This window comes from Serinus canaria, chromosome 3, assembly GCF_022539315.1.
Source record: "Serinus canaria isolate serCan28SL12 chromosome 3, serCan2020, whole genome shotgun sequence".
Lineage (NCBI taxonomy): Eukaryota > Metazoa > Chordata > Aves > Passeriformes > Fringillidae > Serinus > Serinus canaria.
The window spans coordinates 108,348,810-108,373,189 of NC_066316.1; the positions used below are offsets into that span (position 1 = coordinate 108,348,810).

General features: G+C 41.4%; 1 protein-coding gene across 1 annotated transcript in view; it reads right to left on the bottom strand.

The window, feature by feature from the left end:
• Nucleotides 1-4,268: 4,268 nt before the first annotated feature.
• The window catches only part of CDC5L (cell division cycle 5 like), a 33,179-nt gene continuing 13,067 nt past the window's right edge, over nucleotides 4,269-24,380 (bottom strand). The window contains exons 12-16 of the mRNA XM_009095977.4: nucleotides 23,204-23,284; nucleotides 22,635-22,880; nucleotides 19,691-19,888; nucleotides 8,009-8,221; nucleotides 4,269-6,246 (exon numbers count right to left, since the gene is read on the bottom strand). Of these exons, the coding sequence (XP_009094225.1) occupies nucleotides 6,142-6,246; nucleotides 8,009-8,221; nucleotides 19,691-19,888; nucleotides 22,635-22,880; nucleotides 23,204-23,284 (843 nt within the window). The 3' untranslated portion in view covers nucleotides 4,269-6,141. The remainder of the gene's footprint in view (nucleotides 6,247-8,008; nucleotides 8,222-19,690; nucleotides 19,889-22,634; nucleotides 22,881-23,203; nucleotides 23,285-24,380) is intronic.

Consider the following 24,380-nt stretch of genomic DNA (forward strand, 5'->3'; position numbering starts at 1 on the left):
CATGGGTGTTCCCACCAAACTGCTGTTCCAGGTTTTGTCTTGTTTTCCTCTAAACTTGAAGCAAGATGACCAGCACTGTCTCTTTTCAACTAAAGCACCAGAAAAATGGGGAACAAAAACCCTGGAGGTCACTGTTGGGGCCAGGATGCGCTAAGGATGTAGAAGCAGCAGTTTGAAGGGAGAATATCTTTGAATAAACCAGCTGGAACAGGGAGGTGAGTTTCAGAGTTCAGGATCTTGTAAATATCTGTGTTCTCCACCTTTCTAATGAAAGACCCTACCTCTTCCCAGACCCTTGGAAGCACTTGGCAGGAGCATAGATCAAGGAGGGAGAAGCCTGTTCTGTGCTAGAGATTGATTTGGTTGAGTCAGAATCAAGAAAAAAAGTAGGGGAACACAATCTAAGAAATAATTTAACTTTTATTTATAGTTATTTTATGGTCTGCCATGGAGCCTAATTAATGTGGTCAGTAAACTCACTCTTTTTTCAAGACCTAACTACAGTGATGGCCCTGCCCAAGCCCTAAGATAATTCATGAACAATTATAGATAAGAGAGAGACAGCTTTGAAATCAATGTTTTACACAAGAGCCAGATATTACAAAGATCAATGCAATAATTAGGTTTTTTAAAAAATAAATATATCATACAGTTGAATTACTCCAGGGGTGCCTTTGTGTCTGAGGTTCAACCAGTGGATTCTTTTAATCAGAATTAGTTCTGGAATAGATTTTTCTGGCTATGGAGCTAAAAACGTAATCCTGGCTGGCTCATTTAGCTTTATTAAGCATTCATGACTATTTTTCAAAAGAGAATCTCTTTCTACTCCTCACAGAAAGGGTCATCAAATACAGACAGGAGAGGAGAGGAGAGGAAAGAGAAGGAAATCTCAGCTCCATTGAAGCAGAAGCCAAATCTCCCATTGAATTCACCGGGGCCACAGTCTCACCTAAGCTGCAAAACACACTGAAAAATGCTACTGGCCTGATAATTATACAAAATAGACCCCACATTTCTGTTCTGGGAGGGGAGAGGGAGAGGGAGGAGAAGAGGGGAACCTAACACACACATCTGTCAGATCCTGTGAGGCATTTACCAGTAGCATGTACTTGGCAAAAGATGTGATGTATGAAGTGAATAAATAACAAAACAGTCTGTGTTTCCTTGTGTTGCAATTCCTAAATGTTTTCAATGCACATAAATGATCCTAAAAGATGAACTTGCACTTCCTTTGAGGAATCCTTGAGGAATCCAAACACATCAGCACCACGGCTGTGACTTGGAAACCTGAAAGTCATCGAATGAGGCAGGCCCTGTCTAATCTGATCTGTGAAAAACTTTTGACTTGAAAGCAAGACTTTTCTAACCCTGACACTAAGGCATCTCTCAATGAATCACAGTAAACCCAGACAACACCCCCCAACAACTGGCAAACAATCAAACCCACTATGAGTAATTACACCAGCAGCAGAAGTGAGGCTGTAAAACACTGCCATACCCACTTCTTTACCTTTTCACCTACTGTGTGCATCACAGTCACGCTTGAGGCAGCAGGAATTGGTTAAAGCCACCTCATTTAAATACATAAAAAGCTAATGAGGCTTGCTGAAGGGGAGATGACTCACCTAAAGGCCTGCATGAAACCAAAAAAGTTAAGCTCCTCTTTTTTTTTATCCACAACTACTCCCCTTTGCTTCAACATTATTAAAGTCTCAAAAGTGCTTAGTGTGGAACTTTCAAGGGGTGAGACTCCCCTAAGCAAATTGCATGTGCTTAGGGGAGATACAGGGCTGCACTGGCTTAGATAGGTGTCAAATGTGTCTTTTGAAGTCTTTTTCAGGGTCTGATCTCACTCCTAATGTCAGTGCAAGTCTTTAAGATCAGCAGAAGAAGGTATTTTTTGTTGGTAAGGAAAGGTAGAAACTGGAGCCCTGGAAAGGCAGAGCACACAGGTCTGGAATGAGTTACAGGGACACTCTGCCTTGAGATGAGTATCTGGCTATTTTTCAATGTGCTTTTCACTCAGCTAGGAAAATGGGGGAAATGCTATTTGATACTCCACTTTTAAATCCTACTTAGGAGACAGGTGTTGCTTTGAACCCACATTATGGAAGATAACTGCAAGCTGGATTCCAGAGATGAATGCGAGGCAGATTAAGTCCAGACCGCAATAATCTCTCTTCTCCAGCAACATCACTGACCGAGGATACTGAAGGCAAGCCAAAGTTCACACACTCGTTTATGATACTGTTAGCAAGTCTGCAGCCAAAACAAAAGTTCAAACATGGGTTTTTATGCATTTTATTTAGAAATCTATGTTCAGGCCATGATGACAAAAACAATGAATTTCCAGGGTTTTCATCAGGGGCACAGATCCAGCTGAGTCTGTCAGGGACCTAATTGTGGGTAGTTACCTCATGTCAGCTACTGGCCCCGGAGCACGGAGCATGCAGCCCATGTTTCACACTCACTTTAGGCAGACAATGAAGTGGGACATCCTCTGACAGAAGCAATCACAGAATCATTAAGGTCAGAAAAGACCTCTAAGATCATCAAGCACAAACATTAACCCAGCACTGCCAAGCCCAACGCTAAACCAGGTCTCTAAGCACCACATCTACATGGCTTCTGAACACTTCCAGGGGTGGTCACTGCTCTACTTCCCTGTGCAGCCCATTCTAATGTCTGATCACCCTTTCAATGAAGAAATTTTTTTCAACATCCAAGTTAGCCCTTCTTGGTGTAATTGAGGCTATTTCCTCTTGCCCTGTCACTGGTTACCAGGGAGAAGAGCCTGACCACCACCTGGCTGCCTCCTCCTGCCAGGGAGTTGTGGAGAGCCAGAAACTCCCCTCTGAGCCTCCTTTTCTCCACCTGAGCCCCTTTCCCATCTCCCTCAGCTGCTCCCTTGTGCCCCAGACCCCTCCCCAGCTCCACTGCCCCTCTTTGGACACAATTCTGCCCCACTTCCACCTTCACTTGAACTTCCTGCCTGGAAATGTGGCCCAACTCACATCTGCCGTGTACAGGGGACTGGACAATCAAGCTGGATTAACATATTTTAACCCAAATGTGCTGACCCAATGCTTGTCTCAGCAAACAGGGATGCAAAAGGCAAACAAGCAGCAACAGGCAAAGACAAGATGCTCCTGTTGGCACTGGAAGTGTCTTTCTAAGGCAGCCAGAGAGCTCTGGTGTGTCTTGGCCACTGCTGGCTGCCGTGACTAATTGCAGTGTTACACAGTGCTTTTTTTTCTGGAGATTTGCCAGGTTTGGAAGTGCTGGCTTCAGCTCTGTTGGATTTCTCACAGGGAAGCTCCTTTGCCTCCGAGGAGTCTCCCCCTTACCCCGAGCTCAGGATCTCTGTTATCTGTCGGGTATGGATGAGACACCCAGCTGTTATAATTTAGTCCCCTTGGCTTTCCCAGGTACCGGAATCCAAGTCAATTGAAGTAAATGACAGCCTTATCAACTCCACAGACTTTGAAGCAGGCTCCAGCTATGGGATTGATCCAATACATAAATGCCAAGTCTGATTCCAGGAAGGGAGGAAAATCATCAGCTGAAATTATTTAAAGGCTTGCAGATATATTTTGGCATGCTGAATGGAAATGGAGGAATTTCTCAGGGAGAATGTTAAATAATTCTCAAAATAATTGTTAACACACACAGCACAGCCCCCATCCCACCTCTGTCACACAGGTTAGAGCTTCCTCACTGTAGTGAAATGTTCCTAAGTTTGCATTGTTTATGGTTATACTTATTGTTCTTGGGAAGAAAGATCAAATCAGTGGCCGGCTTCAGAATTTTAAAATAAAAATTTGTTCTCAAGGTGTGCTGGTCACTCTTGTGTCCAACAAACATCTGCATTTAGCTACAGAGCCATTTAGAAAGAGATTCAGGGAGTGCTGTTCAGGACATAAACTGGGCTAAAACCCAAGAAATAGATCTGGCAAGCCCGAGCTCCATCATCACCTGCAGCTGGAAGCACTGACATCTACCAGCATCTGAATTTGCTTGGACAGACTTTCCGAGCACTCCAGTTTAAGATCCTGCACCTGAATGATCTCAGGATGTTTTATCCAGGCTCTGCTGCTCCATTCACACCTTTCTGGAACCAACAAATGCACAGAGCACCCTGTGAGAAGGTTTTGGGGTAATTTCAGCAGATCTATGACTGGCTGCCCTAGAGCAGGCAGTTGAGGGCAGTTAAAAAGCTAAAGCAGAGCACAGCAGCAGAGCACACTTAGAGCTTGGCACAGCCAAGCTCTAAGTAAGGAAAGAGACTTTATTAGTTTTCTTTCATTACTGAGACAGAAACTGCAGGACAAAAACTCTGACTAATGACAGGGAAAACTGTGAACTTCCTTAAGTGTTGTGTGAACAAACTGTGCTGTAGAAACTGTGCAAACCTCCTGCAGGTACTTCTCAAACAGAACCACCTCATGCCTGCTGCAGTTAATGACTGGTTAACTGCATACATTTCAAGAAAGAAAAGTGTTTTGTGACTGATCAGTCCTTCTGAATTTTTCATTTAAACAATTTAAGGCAGAGTTTGAATACCTGTCTAGCTCCAAAGCTGTCAAAAATACAGGGCACATCAAAGAGGCTCTGCTGCAGCCCTAAAAAGAAAAGAAACAATTGTAGTTGTGGTATTGGTAAGCCTACAAGGGTTTCTCTGTTAATATCTCCAGCTACCACACAACCACAAGAACTGACATGATATGCCATGATTTTTCCTTTTGGGTATAACCATCCAAGCTAAAATACCCCATATGCTACAAGATTGATGCTTAATACTTCATTCCAGATGTGTTCTGGCTTAGTTAAATATTTAGCACATTTCTAGAAGAATGTAGTCTACAATTGCATTAATACTTCAGAAGAATGATGTCTTGGTGAGTAAAGGGAAAGATATTCCAAGGCTGGCTGTGTCCCTACTCCTGCCAGTGACAGCAGGACTCACCCAGACTACATTTTAAAAGGTCTGATAATCATTAATCTCCATGGATGGCATTGACAGAGCTACACAGGCACAACCCTGACAGTGTTCCCCAGTAACATTTCCAAGGCCTGAACAAAGTGACACTGCAATCTGGTAAAATTCCAGGCAGCAAAATCCCCATCTAAATTTCAAATATATCCAAGCAAAATGCATGATGCATGTTACTGGATGTATTTAACTGCTGAATTTTGTGCTGTTAACAACAGTTTTGCCTTTTACCCTGTGCCTTTTCACGAGCTATAGCTCAAAAACCCAAAGTGTAAGCACATTCCCACCTTTCCCTAATTTTATCCTTACCCTTCAAGACAAAGCAATGAGACACTTAAATCCTGTTAGGATGTGGTGAAAGGAGGAGAAAACACAGAGCTTCTTTCTTACCCCATACCATGGGCAACAAAACAGCAGATTATTTATAAAAATTAATACTTAGAAAATTTAACAGTACATTTCCTGCTGAAATCTATGGTGGCATTAGGCCATGCTGGATGTCTTTATAAAACCTTTCCCTGCATGGGTGCAGGATGGGGAGACTGTGCCAGTATGACCATTAGAGCACCTAGAGAAAGCTGGGAGTGTTTATTCACAGGCACAGAGAAGAGCTGGGAACATGGTATTTATTATCTGGATATCAACTATCCTGCACGGGTAATTCCTATTACAAATCAGTCATGGAAAATAAAGGCAGCAGCAGGGGGAAAGGAAGACCAGAAAAACAAAGGAAGGGTGGGACAGGTGAAGATTCAATTTTAGTTAAAAGACAGACATTATTACTTCGTTGCTTTTTAACATTCCAGATTTATTCAAAAGACATTATTCTGCATGTATCTTACAGGTCTTAAGACTGGTAAAACACTAGGAGTAACGTGATAACCCTAGCAAATAAAGACATGGCTGAAATCATACCAGAGTGATTTTTCTTTTCTTTCAATAGAATTCTGGACATTTCAATCCCATTTTTAACACTGGCCAGAGCTATTCATACCTAGAGTATTTGGAATAGTCCATTGAAGGAACAAAACTTGAGAAGATGGAAACAGCAGACTACATTTGATTTCTGCAACTGCTGGCAAATGCTGCTGGAGAAGTATCTGCACACTTTAGAAATGTTACATCAGTGACAGATGGAATTTTGTGCTTTAATACTTTGCTTGAAAAGTCTCTTTATCCAACATGAAGTCAGCAAATCTCTGCTGGAGCTCCTTTTCTCTCTCCTGCTGTCGCTGCACATCTTCCTTCAGACACTGAAAGGAAAACATCATTAAACAACCAGTCAGTCAGTTTCCCACCAGTCACACCCATGAAGATCATTACCAAAGGCTGTATTTTAGTTACTCCAGAGGAAGAGTTCAGAATTAAGACAGAACATTGCTGAAATTACTTACTTTAAATATAAATGTAAAACAGAGCAGTGGATGTAAAGTATCAAGAATCACAGCTATCTTATTTCAAATGTCAGGTAGCTCACCCTACTTTTGACAGCAGCTAAGATCAAATGCTTCAAAAGGAGAGATTTCAATTTGGAACCTTGCAATTTACTAAAAACAGGTGCTATTAGCAGCTATCAAGTGATTTAATATGTTTTAACAGTTATCTTTCAGTAAATCAATTAATCACTTCTGAGTTTGAAGACACATCTATCAGCATTTCTAAATCATCTTCACAAAATTGGTTTTAAGAACTGATGCATTTTATCTTTTTTTAGGAAATGGTTGAGACTATCTAAGCCTCAATGGAAGCCTCTGTTCTGGAGGAAAACTACATTACAATAAAAATTGTGCTCAGGTGAACACTTATTCCTTGGAAAGAAAGGCTGGTGTTGGTTCAAACCTAGGACTGAGCCTTGATTAAGGGTTGTCTCATTAGCTGAATAAAAGAAGAATATCCTGGAGATCCTTAAACGAAGAGAAGTGTCTCCAATACAGTGATTTCAGGTATATACCAGCATTTAGTCTGGTATATCCCAGACTAAAGAAGGAGGAGAAGGAGATTTTAGAAGAAGGAGATTTTAGACAAGTTTTACATTTACGCGAAGCTCTAAGAGTAATTAAAACTGCAACAAACCAAATCTAGGGAGAGATGGAACTTGTACTGATATGCATTGCAGAAGACTTATAAAATAAACCACACACGGAAATAAAAAAACCCCAAAGTTAAAGAACACACTGCCAGATTGGTCACAGCCTCTAATATGTGTATCACAGAATCTTTGATATTGAAGTAAAAACCAGATGAATCTGGTAACAGCCAAAAATATGATTTTAAGAGAATATTAAAAACTTGATACCAACTCAGGCTGTAAAGGGGAAGATGAAACAGGAAAGCCTTATAAATATGATTGTCTGGCAAAAGATTTTGAGAATATAGAAACTATAAGTGAGATGGAAATGAAAGCAAGCTTTGAGACACCAAGCCTTAGTTACTGAACAACTGGAAAACAATGGTATGGCCAGGTGAAGGTAATCCCCTTTTGATGAAACAATAGCCTCTGCTTGCAGACATGTCCAAGGCTCAGAGCAGACCCTACTAGCTTGGCAGAAGGGGTCCAAAGAGTAGTTTTTAGGGTTTAAAAGGTAACACAGTATGGTAATGTAATGATTCTTATAGGCTGTATGTAAATGCTATAGGATTTGTATCTTGTACTAGATTGGCCAGTGAAAATTAGGATATTCAACACAGAAGAAGACTTGTTGTATTGTAACTGGAACCTTGCTCTCTTACCCTCTTATCCTCTCATCCTCTCTCTCTCATCCTCTTTACCCCTCTCTTTACTTCCCTCAGGCCTGCTCTGAGATGTGGCTGGCAGCTCCCAGCAGGGCCCTGCACCCAGGCCCTTTGCAATAAATCACAAGTTCCACCAGCTGGCTTCAGAGATCTCTCGTCTCCATCCATCCTGACCGTCTGACCCCCCCAGCACTCTGACAGGCCAGAGCTCGTGCCTTGTAAAAACATCTTTTCCACGAGGTGCCTGTGTGTGACCTCAGGTACTGGATTTTGGAATCTCACCTCCAGTCTCCGAGGGATGGCAGCATCCTCGTGTTTCTTCAGCTCCTCAAAGGTGCGCAGCTCCAGGTGGGCCTGCTCGATCTGATCCCACAGATCGTTCAGCTGCTTGATGAGCCCCATTGCTCGAGACTGGTAACCACCAAGAAGGATCTTCAGCTTCTTCTCCATCTTGGCAGCCCTCTTGGCTTCAGTGGTCATGTGGCCTCTGTTGATCTGCCAGAAGGAAGCCAAGAGTTGTTTTAGTTACCCAGAATTCAAAAGTCAAGAGGGGAAAAAAAACTAAAAATGTATCTGTGGAATGGTGTTGAGTTGAACAAGTTCTCTGATTTCTATTAAAAAAACCATACTTCACATTTTACAACAATCTAGACTTCAGAATTAAAATCTTTATAATAGACATAATACATCTCTAAATTTGTAATCCGGACAAAATCCATAAACAGACAAGTGACACAAATTACAAAAATCTGTCACCTCGGACACAACATCAATAACTGAACATATTTGTGTTAATTTGTTATAAATGTTGTATAAAACATAGAAAATACCAAAGGTAATAGAAGTCTTAGTGTATTTTTCTACCTGGGGTAAAATTAAATGAGCACTAAAAGAATGAAATAGCCATCAGAATTTTTAAAGGCATCAAAGAAATCTTTAACACTGAATCCTAATCACAAGTGGCCTAAAGATGAAGATTAAATCACATTAAATATTTGGAAGAAATTGTTCCCTGTGAGAGTGGGGAGGCCCTGGCACAGGTTGCCCAGAGAAACTGTGGCTGCCCCTGGATCCCAGAAAGTGTTCAAGTTTAGGCTGGACAGGGCTTGGAGAGACCTGGGATAGTGGAAGGTGTCCCTGCCATGGCAGGTGATGAAATGACATGAACTTTACAGTCTCTTCCAGCCCAGGCCATTCTATGCTCCTACGAAACCAAGACAGAACACAGGCCTCCACCACTGAGCACAACTGTGGAGAAGTCCAACAGCTCACATCTCTGAACAGGGACATAAGGTTCCTTGTTGAGGCTTTTTTAATACCACTTCCTTATAAACATACCCCAACAAAACAAAATCATTTTTTTTAGAAAGGACCGTGTGAAGAATGACAAGCTCAAGAAAAAATTGAACTTATCATATTTTGACTTTTGCCACACTTAACGATATATTTGTGCAGAACATGAAATATGATATGAAAGCTTCTCAAGTATTAAAATATAAAAGACTAATTCAGAACCACAGTGTCTGAGTCACCAATCCTTGCCTTGTTTCTTTAAAAACCAAAGCTTTGCTAGTGAATGTTCTCACATACAAAGAAATTACCAATAATCAACAAAAATGGAGCATCTTTTCATTGCTACAATTACTCAATATATCATTTATTACAAATAAAACAGAACTCCTTTGGGGAGGAACTACTGAAGAGGGATCTGCCCTTCACAGCGATAACTACAGTCAGCCATCACCAAGCTACTGCAAAGTGCATTTCATCAGCCTTCCAGCCCTCCAACTGTACTGAAGTACCCTCTGTTACACAGCTGCAGGTTTCTGTAATGTGCCCTCCGACTCCTTAACAATTTATTCACTCATTTAGAACAGTTTTAGTTAGTGGTGCATAGATAAACAAAGTGAATGGTCAAGGGAGCAAACTGTTAATGGGTGAGTGAAAGAGAAATTTGACTTTCTGAGCTGTCTAGTTTGCTCCTGGGGAGAGCCATGCAGACTGCTACGCTTTTCAAACTCCGCTGGCAATGCAGACTCAAGCTATGCCCAAGGTGCTTTAAGCATACAGAAAGGCGCCTCTTTTTCAATATTTATATAAATCTAGAGAAAATTAAATAAATAGATTAGGGATTTGTGAGGATACTCTCTGATGGAAAAGTATGAAAGCTTTAAATGTCTTCATTGGTAAATAATATGCTATTACTGCAACAACAAATACAGCTGTGCGGTCAATGAACTATTTTCCAATTAATGTTTCTTGGATGAAAAATGTGTGCTGAGCACCAGTGACATTTAGAGATCATGGAATAGATGGATGCACAGGCAAACAGAATTTTGTTTGTAACAGAGGCCTAATGTAACAAAGATCAACCGTCCATGTTGCTCCCAGCATTACAGACAATGCTGAGTATGGCTGGTATGACATGAAACTCCCATCACAATGTCACTCTTCAGAGAAGACTAAAAAAGACCGTTTAGAGAAGTTCCACTCTTCTGTCATCCTGAGTGAAGATCTCATTCTTTACTGTGAGGGTGGTGAGGCCCTGGCACAGGATGCCCAGAGATGTGGCTGCCCCATCCCTGGAAGTGTCCAAGGCCAGCTGGATGGATACAAAATTTGCTCTGGGCAACCTGGGCTGGTGGAAGGTGTCCCTGCCCATGGCAGGAGGTTGGAATGAGCTGACCTTGAAGATCCCTTCAAGCCAAACTATTCTGTGATTCCATGATCTCTCAACAACCTGATTTTCTCATAAAATGGTAAACACTGAGTACCTAAGGGCATGAATACAGTTATCAGCACTACCCCAGCATACAGAAAAGAGACTGGATCAGGGCACTGTGGTCACAAGCCCTAAATTATCCCCATGTTCCAAGTACCACCAGCAGCAGCGGCAGTACTGCTTGGTCTCACACTTCTACACTCCAGCTGGGATTCACTTTGCTTGGCTTTTGACATCAACACCTGATTTTGTCACAGGAGATCTTTCTGTCATCAGGAGAGAAACTGGCAACTCCAGGACATGGCTTATCTGATCCAGGGCCTTGGGACAAGATTAAACACCTCAATGAAGGGCTCTTCACTGATGGTGATGGGAGCACAAACTGTCTGTTTAGACACTGTTACCCAAGACCAGGTAGATTAATCACACCCCAAGTGTGTACTATCTTAATGTGTTAGCTATAATAAGGCATTTTTAAATTTAAAGCTTCTAACAAGGCCAGTTCAAGTCTGATACTTATTACATTGTCAGACCCCGATTATTTAAGCACTCTTGAAATTTTCAGAGAATTGGACTTAATATTTTGGAGTTGTTCTGGATACTGGACTCTTAACTATCAGAGCTCCTTAGGTTATATGTTCCTGTATAGCTTTTCTACTCCAGTCCTTGTCCCATCTTGGATTATCATAGGCCTCACTACTGTGAAAAGACAAAAAACAGGAAAAAGAAAAGAAAAAAGCCTCCCAAATTTCTAAAACCAGAAATAACAGACCTTTCTTCCTTCTCTGCTTAAGGAGAAATGTGAACACTCACCACCTTTTCCCCTCCCTCCCAACTACAAAATTTTAGGACCTACTATGAGAAGGTCAAAAGGAGGTCTCAGCTTTTGTAACAAATACTATTTATTAAAAATTGCTGACTGCTGCATTAGTGCCAACAACTGCATATAATTTCAGTTCAAGCTTCATAAAATTTTAAGGCTCAGATACCAAGCTAAAAATTCCAAGCAGTTATGAAGAGGTGTGTTTAAACAGTAGTCTACATTATTTGCTTAATGCAGAGAAATAGATTTGAGTAAAATCTGACAACCATTTCCCCCTGAACCTAACAGAAAGAGTAAAGACATTTGAAAGATTTCTCCACTTATTTATTTTGTACTGTTCCTTGGCCAGCTTTGGTTCTGCTGACTTTTATACCAGCAACAGCAAAATGAGAACAGCATGTACAGACACGGGGTAAGATGATATATGATGTTAAGGCAAGTGTGAGAGCCTCATCCCATCCCAAATCTCCGATGTAAAAGCTTCCCTCATGACTCGTAAAGTGGTGTTCAGTTTTCAGTAATGCACTAGAGAACCAAGGAAAAAAAAACAAAACAAACAGCAGACAAAAGAGCCAAAAGAGCAACAGACATAACCAGAGGTTTATAAAACATGATCTAGAAAAGGGAGACTGACTGGAAAACCAGGGTTTGTTTGATTTGTTTTTCCTCTGCTCTGCCTAACAAAAAAAGAGAAAAAAAAGACACAACACCCTGCTTTAAATATCCCAAAGTTAATTGTGAAAAATTCATCTGTTCTTACTGCTACTGAGAAAGGGACTTAAATTTGGGAAGGAAACTTTAGATGTTAGTTGTAAGGTTTAACTAAGGACAACGAAGGACAGAGAAGGACTCCTTCTCTGAACAAACATCCACTGGGAAAGATTTAAGAAAAACTGACCCTGAGGAAGGAAGAGCTCAATTGCCTTAAAAACTGCATTTTCAGAATTCTCATCTCACCAGGTCTACTGAGGACACCCCTCCTCAGTTCCAAGGGTTTCTTCGCTGTACTGACTGGTTTGTTTTCCTTCCCTTTAATGTGGAGATTTTGGTAATCCCTGAACAGCATTAGGCTCTCTTGTCTTTTAATTGATCTTCTTAATCACACTGGATGGATTAAACAAACATGGAAGAAAAACTGCTGCATGTTCAGAGCAGAGGCACAGTCAAAGTAAACCAACCTGTTCCATGACCTTGGAGAATCAACATCATCACAAAGCTGCCTCGCTTGTGCAGAAAAATCCTCTGCCAGCTTCAGCTACGCCGGCTGAGCAGAGCACTCCTGGAACATACATAGGACTACTCTAAATGTTACTGTAACTTCCTTCCTCACCTCAGACCCACACGTGGCCCTCCCAAATTCAGTTCTGCTGGCAGGAGATGGATTGACTTAACTGGAATGGCAGGCTTGTGAGCTTGGCTCGTGCTGGCTCAGCTGCAGCATCTGGGGCGAGAGCGCTCAGCTCAACAGCAGCTTGTGTTCCAGGCCAGGCATTTCCAACCACTGCAGGAACAACAAGGACCCCCACACTACAGAATCCTCTGGCCATGCTGGGGTCATCTGCCTTTACAAGCTTATGGTGTACTCAACAACAGCATGTTTTAAAAATATGTAATTAATTTCTCTACTTCAAAATGCTCTTTCAGTTCCAAGCTCTTGGGCAGAATTCTCCCTTTTTGGCTTGAAACACTGTTACATCTATCTAGAATTTGACCATGCAAAACTCTCTGTAAAACCCTGCCTGAGTTAGCCCCAAGTTAGGAAAATATAAGTCAACTCTGCTGAAAACTGAGGCTTGGAGTTAGCATCAAACCAAAACTGCATGTCCAGTATGCAGAACAGTAAGGCCTCAATCTATTAAACAACCTTAGCTCAGCCAATCAACCAAAACCACTCCATGGGCTTGACACAATTTCACATTTCTGCTGTGGCACATAAGATCACAGAATCAGAGAATGGGTTGGGTTGGAAGGGACCTGAAAGATCAAATCATTCCAACCCTCCAGCCACGGGCAGGAACATCTTCCACTAGACCAGGCTGCTCCAAGCCCAACCTGGCCCTGAACACCTCATGTCCAGTAAGGTGCTCCACTTAATGTATGAGAGGGAGTAAGAGGATCATGAAGTAAAGGTGCTGATCAGGATGAGAGCAGTCAAAAATGGACTGAGCTTGTAGCTGATAAGACATTAAAAAGAAGAAATTCATTCTAATCACACTAACTTTTTTATGGAAAGATTCACTTTAAAAACTCCTCAATTTAAGGCATTGCTGGTAAGCAACTACAACTTCCCAACTGAAACTAGACCAGATGTTCAGAGCTTGCATAGCAATATAAAGCTGACTTTTCCCAGTTTAATAGGGGAGCCCCAGATAAACTCCTGTATTGTACTTTGTCATGTAGATCATGTACCATTATGCCTTACTGATATCTGCAGAACACTGTTCTGTCTACTCACAGCCAAATCTAATGACCCAAGAGCATGCTCCCCCTGAAGTATTGTTCCAGAAATTATAATGGCTTGTCTTCAAACACCATGAGTCAGTGTGACTGCTGAGTGAAAAAAATACAGGGTATATGAAAAGCAAGTGTTCCTATAGGGGCTCACAGCATCGAACTGGAACTAGAATAATCTAGGAAAGTTACTGTGCAAGTCAGTAATCATTGCTAATCTACAGCCATGGCAATAAAGTTCACTTTGAAGATTTTTATTTGAGAACTGCTTCTAAGACCAGTGATACGCATATACGCTCCCTACAAAGAAAGGAGGTTGTACTGAGGTGGGTGTCAGTCTCTTCTCCCAGGTAACAAATGACAGAATGAGAGGAAATGGCTTCAAATTGCATCAAAGGGTGATTTACACTGGATATTGGGAAAAAAAATTTAGTTATGGAAAGGGTTGACAAGCATTGTAACGAGATGAACAGGGGAATGGGAAGTCACCATCCCTGTTCAAAAAATATGTGGATATGACATGGTTGAGGACATGGTTTAGAGGTGAACAAGATGGTGGTATAAGGCTGATGGCTGGACATGGTGATCTTAGAGGTCTTTTCCAAATTTAATGATTCGAGGATCCTATCTCTATCACAGCAGAAACATGTCTAGAAGAGCATAGTTTATGATGAAAAACAAATGATGATGAAAACAAATAATTTATTTTTACTTTTAAACTTTTTTGGAAGCTCTTTACCACTCATTGGGGAAGAAAAACCTTGCATTAAGATCACAGACAGTAACACCCACCAGAGGCCAAGAGCTTTGATAAACCACAAGCAAATATGGGTCACTGCAGCGTCTGGTGAGGTCACAGGGCAGCCAGCACAGTGTAATTACCTTCAAACACCACTCCTGCACAACCAGAGTGCCTGCACTGGCCTCTTCCAGAGGCTGACAAAGTTGTGAAAGCTCAGGCAATAGAGGAGCTGCCAAAGAGCCTGGCTCCCTCTCAATACAGCAGAAGCTCCATGGTGATCCTGCAGCACTCAGGTCTGGACAGTGAGGGTATGCAAAGGCCTTTGCAATGAGAGCTTTGTCAATGCTGACCTTTATTTCAAAGCACACTAAGTTTCCAGATTGTGAACAATCTGACAGTGAAGACCCCTGACGCCTCTCTGCTGTGATCCTTTGGTGCCAACTACATTCTCAACAGACCTTATTAAAAGAAGTGTATTCCACAAATGCAAGACATTAGGCCAAAATAAAACATGTAAGCATGAAAGCAATGTTACTCAGGATTTTCACCATATTTTAGTTTTGTGAGTAATTTCTCTGTTTCTAGTCCTATAAAATCTCTTATTTTCTATGGGCGCTTTCTGAGTACCAGCACACCTGAAAATGCAAAAGAAACTGCAAACTTTAGCACATAAACTAGAGAGAAATTAAAAGATAAATAAACTAAAGTGATACACCCTGCAGCAGAGTGTACCATGTATCCTACAAAACTCCATCTAAGCAAGTTGTTTTTAATCTAAATTAATTCAGAGGACTTGGGCTGCAATTAAAAGCGAACATCAACACTTTGATAAATCATCACCTTGATCTATCTTGGATACTGCAAAGACTAGCTAATTTACTAGATTTTGCATATACAGTGTATCTTGAACCTTTTCTCCTGCAAGCTTCCAATTGCATTTATAATTTAGTAATCAACTGAAATGATAATGTTAACTACCACAATTTTAATTAAAGTATTTGTATTCTGCAAGTCAACTTTATTAAAGGTCTTCAAAGGAAAAGCAAAGATGGCAGGAAGTTTCTATGTTGTGAATTAAAAAGGGAAGCAACTAGCTTGTTAAATAGATGCCTTTACTATCTCATTTCATCTTAAAATGATCCCAGTTTAACATATGTTAGTAGGAATGCTTTTCTTTATAAATGTATTGTTTGGAAGAGAAGGGAGCTAAGGTATTGCAGAGAACTAAAGCAGTTACTCAACACAACTGCAAGCATCAGAAAAGTTCAGTTTCTGAAATCATATGCTCTGCAGTGTAGCCTAGCCTTGGAAAAATACTCTGGATTTCTAAAGCTACTGGACAGATCAGAAAATTCCACAAATCTAAGGTGTACCACAGCCACCCTGAGGTCACAGGGATTCACCTGCAAAGACCTGAAACTCCCCATCTGTAATGCAAGAAAATTCAGATACTAATCCTCTAACACTCTTAACCCACATTAAGTAACACATTCAAGGAATAAAAACCCCACAAAACAAAGCAATGAAAAGTATTACTAATACACAGCAGTACACTCCAACATCAGAACTACTGATGAGCTGTGCATTACTGATGATGCCTGGACAGGATACCCAGCCAAACAGAAGCTCTCCACAACGGCTCCACTTTGCCTCCTCAAGTTCATCAATAACAGCACAAATCTGTTTGTGATATCAGCATCCATTTGAGAAAGATAAATGTCATGTCAACATAGGCTGCCACGACTAAACCACTCAGGCAGTGAGAACAGGACAATTAGAGGAAGATGAGTTTGTGTCCACACCATCAATCCAGCCAGGAATCTCTAAGTGACAAAGACAGACCCAGAAACAGTTTGGTTTTTTTGCACAGGATCTGCAGGGTGTCAGCAGCCCCATATGGAAGTATTAGACACTGACTTCCCCATGTGCAGCTGTGCCAAATATCACTACAGTTTTGTGGTTTTTTCCCTCTAGAAATCTTAGTGCACCATAAATGGGAAGAAGCAACCCCCAAAACTGACCAACATCAGTTGCTGCTGCTGGTAAACTTTGTTTTACAGTTTCTACTCTTCTCACAAAGACAGCTAAGAGTACAAGCAAGTGTCTTGGGGTACCAAAAGCTGACCTAATATCCCTGCTTTTCATTAAGCTTGTCTGATACCTTCCATTAAAATATCTATTTCAACTGATATTGCTTTCAGACAATTTTAATTGGAAAAACATTAAAATGAAGGTGGGTTTTGTCATTGCTGAGAATGGGGTACGAAGAAAAAAATCTGTGCTTTTTTATTGCATATTCATTTGTTCATTAAACTGCTATGCTTTTTATTTATTGTTTAAGAAACAATTCAGCAGGTGAACTATGCTTAAAAAACCTGTATATCTTCCTTTTAGGAAGGGCCTTCTGGGGTCAAGCCACAGAGCTGCACTAAACTGCATTTTGCACACACTTGGGAGAGATTTTCAGGTCAAATTTAACTTTGCACAGAGTCCACCTGCACTCAACAACAGTGAGTTGTGAGAGGGATCACAGTGCTCACTGCACCTGCAGGCACAGGGCTCTGCCAGCCCCACTGGGGTGGTATTTTGGAACACAGGAAAATGGGAGAGCAGGATTGTGTGTGGAATTGCACCAAGCCATGAGTCTCATCCAGCAGCACTCTGAGCTCCCAGGGGGTGTAGCTACATTAGCCAGACTGCAGTGACTGATAACAGACACAGAAGGGGTCAAGCTGGAAGGGATCACAGTGGCTCATCTGGTCCCTCCTCCCTGCTCAAACAGGGCCATTCCAGAGCACATGGCACAGGATTATGTCCAGGCAGTTCTGGAATATCTCCAGTGAGGGAGACTCCACAGCCTCCCTGGTCAATCTGTTCAGTGCTTGATCACTGCACAGGGAAGAAGTTCTGCGTCCTGTCCAGGTGGAACTTGCTGGGATCAGTCCCTGTCTGTTCCTCTGGTGCCATTGCTGGGCCCTGGAGCAGAGCCTGGGCCCTGCTCTGAGCCCTCCCTGCTCACAGGGACACCCAGGGATGAGGGCCCCTCTCAGCTGTGTCTCCTCTCCAGGCTGAACAGCCCCAGCTCCCTCAGCCTTTCCTCCTCAGGGAGATGCTCCAGTCCCTCCATCATCTTTGCCACCCAGCACTGGACCCACTTCAGCAGCTCCATGTCTCTCTTGTCCTGAGGAGCCCAGAACTGGACACAGCACCCCAGATGTGTCTCAGCAGGGCTGAGCAGAGAGGCAGGATCAGTTTTCTTAGCTTGATGGGACACAGCTAACAGGATTTTGTTAAGTGTCTTTCACAGAGTCCCATGCAATGTTGGCAGAAAAAAAACCTTTTCTTTTTTTTTTCTTTTTTTTTTGGTAAGACCTCTGATTTGTATTTTCCTTCCTGGGTGACTGTCTTGTGACTGCAGAGCAAAGACCATTTAGAACAAACATACATGAGCTTGATAAATTATAAACTTGACCTTACTTTGCTTCAGTATCCTTAATACGCATTCCACCACCAAATACTCATTCAAATATTGGGAAGAGAAGGACAGAAATCAACAGCACAAGAAAGCCCACACAGAAGTAACCAATTTAGACTGCAGAAACAGTGCACAGGATAAAGGCACAGGGCCACACACCAAACAATTAAGAGAAAACAAAATATTCAAGAGCTACTCATTAAGCAAGTACCATCCACCCTGTGCAGTAAATGAGTCTGTGGAAAAACTAGGCTGCAATCATGAAATTAAAGACTGTCTCAAAAAGCATATGCACAGGCAAATTAAGGCTGTTCGTGCATTCCCTAACTTGGACTGTTTGACTTTGCAACTTTAATAATGCCCTTCTAACGTCGTTTTGGACCTAAGATATTTAAATTTCAAAAGGATTTGTACACAAATTAGGTGCAGCCCTCTGACTTCTGGCGTGCTGCCCACCAGGCCCTGCTGCCATGCAGGGCCAGGCTGCAGCTGAGCTCCCACACGGGTTTGGGAAGGCAGAACATGTGAGAGTCTGTCAGGCAGCGCTGGGCAGGGCAATGGTGCTCTCTGCTGGGTGAGCAGCAGCACGACAGGGGCTCTGGAGCTCATGCTAAACCGCTACTACCGGGCTACACACAGGTGAACTGCTCCTGGCCCGGAGCTGGGCTAACAACTACGGGAGCTGCACCTGGACAACGCCCTTGACTGACAGTCTTCACAAAACACACACTCACGTTGTATTTCATGTGTATGAATCAAGTAAAAATTCAGCCTTTCTGGCCTCTTTAATTATTTCTGGGGTAGCAGCTGTTTGGGGAGGTTTGCTTCTAGCTACAGTAGCTATGTTGATATTCAAAACAGAAAAACTTTTTTTGCAGAGTTTCCTTTTACCATAGGAAAAAAATAATCTGATTCCTGCTTGATTTAAAGAAAATTTTAGGCTAAAGCAGTATTTTAGAAAACATTTATGACTTACTGCAAGTCAGAACAAACATGTTCTGTGGGAAGAAACTGTTTCAGACCAGCTTACTTGTTATGAACGCTGTCTATTTTTGGTTTTTTGTATGGAGTATTTTGTTTTTTTGTATGGAGAGGAGTGGGCAAGGGAAATCAGTGTCAAAGGGTCTGACAAAGATAAGTGAAATGGAATCACAAACATCCATTGCTCTCTTTTTTGGAGGGAATCTCTGGAACTGGAAAAAGATGCCAGTCTGGAAAGAATTCAAGACTATCTAATCTTCATGTATGTAATAGTCAGTCAGAAACCAAAATTAAGTTGGAAAGAGAACATGAGAGGAACTTTGGCACAGAGAAGCTTTTTTTAAGCATCTTTCTCTGAGGTTTCTCCTCATCCTGGCCACAATCAAGTGCAAACTGAGAAAGATCTGATCCACTCACAGCAGAGATTAAGCAAACATCAAAAAATCCACATGTTAATTAACGTACAGTAGAACCTGACCTTCTCTCCAGTAGAGAATGGAGTGGATGAGCTGTGCTATAGCTAACAGTGCAGAGAGAAACTTTGAGTGGGAATACTCTGTGTGGGGATATTGTGAGGAGGAAGATGAGAGAAGGTGATTTAAGCACCTCAAGAACATCTATAAACTTCCTAGGAAAATTTCTCAAGCAACCTTTTCAAATTAATCCCTTCAAAAGACCTGACTGAACTCCTACAAAGGAAAAAAACCAAAAAAACACAAGGAAACTCAAAAAAAAAGGAGGTGCAAAAGACAGAAAAAAGTGACACTGACCTCAAGTCTCTTTTCAAGTGACTCTATCCTGTCCTTTTTGCTGGCCAAGTTAGCCCTTGTGTAGCGGCTCTGTCCAGGGAGGTACAACACTTGGCTGTAACATTCTTCCCACACCTGGTTATAAGCTTCACTTGACAGTTCTCCATGCCCCATTCCTTGCTTTACCACCTCCATCTCTTGTGCCAGTAGATCCTGTGCCTGTTGGAAAGGATGAGAGAAGTTGCAGTTACAATACACAGGATAAAAGGAAATTTCTCCTCTTTTCAAACCTTCAGTGTGCAATTCATGGGGGCAGCTTTTCTTTTCATACTCAAAGCTCACCATCAGGTTAAGCTAACTATGAAATCAAATACAGATGCTGTGGATTACAAATGAAACCCAGGCTAGAAGGCTCCTCACAGCACAACTATCCCTCATTTTATATAATTTGGCCAAACCTGACATCACTCTGGCGTGGCTAATGAAAGCTGTGGCACAGTGAGATACTTCATCTTGCTGCACAAGAACAGAGATAAAAGCAGGGACCTTGAGGGGAGGGAGAACTGTACAGACAGAAGCCGCTGTCCTATGAAACAAAAATCACTTTTCATTTCCTTTTGCTTGCCTTTCTCTACACAACCTAGAAAGTCAAGTCTAAACATTCCCGGGTGAGCTGCGTAAGCTGTGCTGCAGGAAACACAACTCTGACTGTAACTAAACACAACTCTGACTGTAACTAACATGTTCTGTGGCTGAAGAACTGAGATATAAGCACTCTGCTGCTTCCAGTTTAGCTTTCAAAGTTTACAATGAACTGAAAAGATTCTTGTTGATCTTACAACTCTTAATATTTCTGACAAAGAGCCTGGCCCACAAAACTACACAGGCACCTGGGTCCTTCTGATTTTATTAATAACTAAAAAACTAAAGCATCTTTGCCAGTCTAGACTTCATTGGTTATAAGAACATGTCCATGTCCTCTCTTTCAACAGCATTTACAGGTGCAGCACAAATTTCCCTATCAGCAGTAGGTATCTTACTGCAAGCAGACGTTATGTTTTGTAACTGCACACTGACCAGGTAGAAATTCAGGTATCACCAGATTAGATGATTCCACAGACAGGGGAAAAGAAAATTAATTACTTGTTCTTGATGGTCAAGACAGATAAAATAGGAGTAACGCAACCACACCTGACAAAGCTTAACGTTATAAATTTCAATTAGCCAAGATCAGTACACTGTGAAGAACTACTTGAGGGTATTTACTTGTGGCACCAGAAGGGTTCCCCAGCTCCAGGAGCTTAGCACACCCCGCCCAGCACCACTGCTAATCTTTCCCAAAACAGACCTGCACATCAGGAAAAGAAAGGAGTATTTTAGGAAAGGGTTTTAGGATGAAGATGTTCTAAAAACAAATGAAGTAAAGCAAAATAAACAAGCCCCAGGTGAGATCACAGAGATAGGAAAATTTTCTGGTTTGAACTGGATTTTAGACAAGAGGGAATATTGTGCTGAATGTTACAGAGCAAGCAGGAGCAGGGATGAAAAAACCCTCTGCCCATCAGTTAGGAGACGAAACTTCCAGGGACTTTGAAGAAAAGTTTCCAGACAAAAACTACTGGACCGTGTAATAGTCTCTAAGGGAAGTGATAGCAAACCCGATTCTTGCTGCACTTCAAACAACCAGAGAAAGCACTTGGAGAACATTCCTCAGGGAACAATCTGACACTGGCAGGGCAGTGAAATTCATGATCTAACTGTATTTTCCATTTTTACATCTCCTGGTAAGAGATCTTGAAGTACAATTTTTCATTTCACAGCAAATTGGAAGTACACACTGTTCAGTGTTTCTCCTTTCAGGCTCTACTTTTATTGGTCAGATATGGTCAAGGACAGGGATTTAAAATCTGCTTGTGTATCTTTAGAGTCACCTTAAAGGAATAAGGGGTTTAGGTGCAGAGATACAACAGGTATTGTTAGAGGACAAGTCTAAAGAGACAGACAACTTGGTGGCACGTGATTTTGCTCTTTTCACTCATTTTTATTCCTGTAGGCATTTGGTCAAAGGTTATTGGCACAGCTTCACAGGTGAAGCTTTTTGAAAGAGCTAAACCACAGAATTGCCTATCTGTCACTTGGCAGCAAAAGGCAACATCTGTAGCTGCTTAAGTAAATGAACACCCTGAACTGGAACCATGGTCCAGAGCTGCTGTTTAATTTGGGATTACAATGCAAAATAGGACACAGTGCCCAGGCCGCCCACTCACTGCAGCCAGCCAGGGCCCAATCTGCCTGTTCAGCACTTCTGGACCAGGTATGGCTGCAAGATCAGCTGCCACAGCCCAGCAGGCTCTGCACCAGCACAGCTTGCCTGGATTGAGCTTGACAAGCATAATTAAGCAACTTGATTTGCTGCTCCAAGGTACAAGCTGACTACCATTGTTCTATTCAGTCTGCACTGTTTTCAAGAAAATGCTTTGTAATTCTGGATTAATAAAATTCAGGGGCAGCAGAAGGTGGGTATCACACCTGGCTAATGCCTCAATGATTTAACAGCAATTTACAGAAATGGCAAAGAAGAATTTGGTAACTGTTCTGGGGGTTAACTGGGGTATTATTCCTCTTAGCCTTATTTAAAATGATAAGCAACCACAACACATTCAAATTTGTATCTCAGCGACAATGTCTATGGGCAAATACAGCAGCCTCATCATTCTGCTGAAAGCCCAGATTAACATCAGCTCACAGAAAGCAGAATGTGCACTTAAGTCATCCTTACTTATAAACTAATCCTTACTTAATGCTTGGCAGTGCTGGGTTAATGATCAAACCTGATTATGATTACAGCCTGTCATACAACCCTCTGGAGACCTCCCAACTGAATTCTGTGCAGGCTTTTTCCCCCAATATTAGAGAACTATGCCCTAAGGAGACTTTCGGTCTCCTCAGGCCACACAATTCTCACCTTCTTGAGATCCTCTTTGGAGAACTTCTCATAAGGATTTTGTTCCAAGTAAGCCATGTGCTCAGCATTGTTGCTTCCAAATCCTGGGCCTTTACCTTTCTTACCAGTAAACTGTTCTCCAAATGGATGATGTAAAAGATCAAAGTGAAGCATGGTAATCATCTCTTTCTTTATGAGTTCTTCACTTTTCTGCAAGTCTGTTAGGGGTGGTTCCACATTTAAGGGTCTCAGAATTGTTTCATTAACCTGTCCAGGAATAAAAAAAGTTGGTAAATATAATATACACAAAATATAGTATTAAATTCATGTATCTCCACTCAAGTATGAATTTTATGTATCAGCTAAACCCTGCAGTGGAGGTGCCAAAACCCTTGTGACACATGCAGCAATCTCAACATCTGTGCAGACAAAATACCACATGACAATTCTGCTGGGGAAGTTTCCTGAAAAACAGCATAGTCAAAGATTTCACTCTCTCATGATTTCCTTTGACTGTATTTCCTCCTATAATGGTTAAAGTCTTTATTTTTAATTTTTGTTCCCTAACAGTGAATTTTGTTTCCACTTACTTCTGAGGGCCGTGGTAGATTCTTCTGCACAGCTTTGTGCATTCTCTTCAGCTCCTTGGCACGCTCTGCTTCTCGGAGAGCCTAAACAAACAAGCCAAGTGTTACTCCAGCCATTGTAACACAGTCAGATGCTGCTTAGGAATGTATGTGATATAAAAACTAATTGATTATTGCAGCAAAGATTCCTTCCAGTATACAGACTTCATGTTACTAAGCCAGAGCTAAATAATGTGATGACAACGTAATTTGCTGTCTCTAAAGTGAATGGGAAGAGCACAGCAGATTAACTCCCAACAGAAAAGAGATCTTCAAAAGTCATTTCCAGGCATCAAATTCTCCTTTAATCTCAACTGCAGCAAGATTTTGTTCTTTACACATTTCTCTGCATGTGACAGCTGCTCTAATTCTTCAGACATTAAATCCACCGGGAAAAGAAAGACTCTTAAATTAGCAGCCATGACTCTGTTTCTCATCTTCAATGACTTAAAGTACATATTTCATTAAAAACAATACTTGTTAAAGTGGAAAAACATGAGAGTTCTCTTTACAATACACTTTCAAGTAATACATAACATGAAAAGGCAGTGTTGTCAGGAACTTCAGGAGCAATGACCAACATCCTCCATGTTCTAATCCCAGCATGTCATATCTTCACTTGAAGGCAGGATGCTCTTCTCTTGTATGACGGTACAACGCAGATTCCTTCCTCTAATCTACATACGTACATTACTTGTATTTATTCAGACTTTTTACTAGGGTATGTATGCACAAGACATACAAAAACATGTATAAAACATGTTCCTTCCCAAACACACGGGGAATCAAATTCTGGGAAATGCTTATCCAATTTAAACATCAAAGCATAGGATTTTTTTAAAATATTTTTCTCACTTGTCAAGCACAGCCATTGTTAAAACGTTCTCTGGATTCAAAAATCCCATTTATTTTTATAAAAAAAGTATATTTATATAAGGTATATAATGAAAGAGATTTGCAACACAAAATTTAAGCTAAGCAAAAAATAGAAAAGGAACTGTTTTTAGAAAGATTTAAAGTGTCTCTGGTTCTGGCCAGTACAGCCATTTAACTGGCAGAATTTAGGCTTGTACTTTATCCAGCCTTCCTTGATTCTAAAACAAAACAAAACAACAGGGACCCATTCACAACTTGGCTGCCT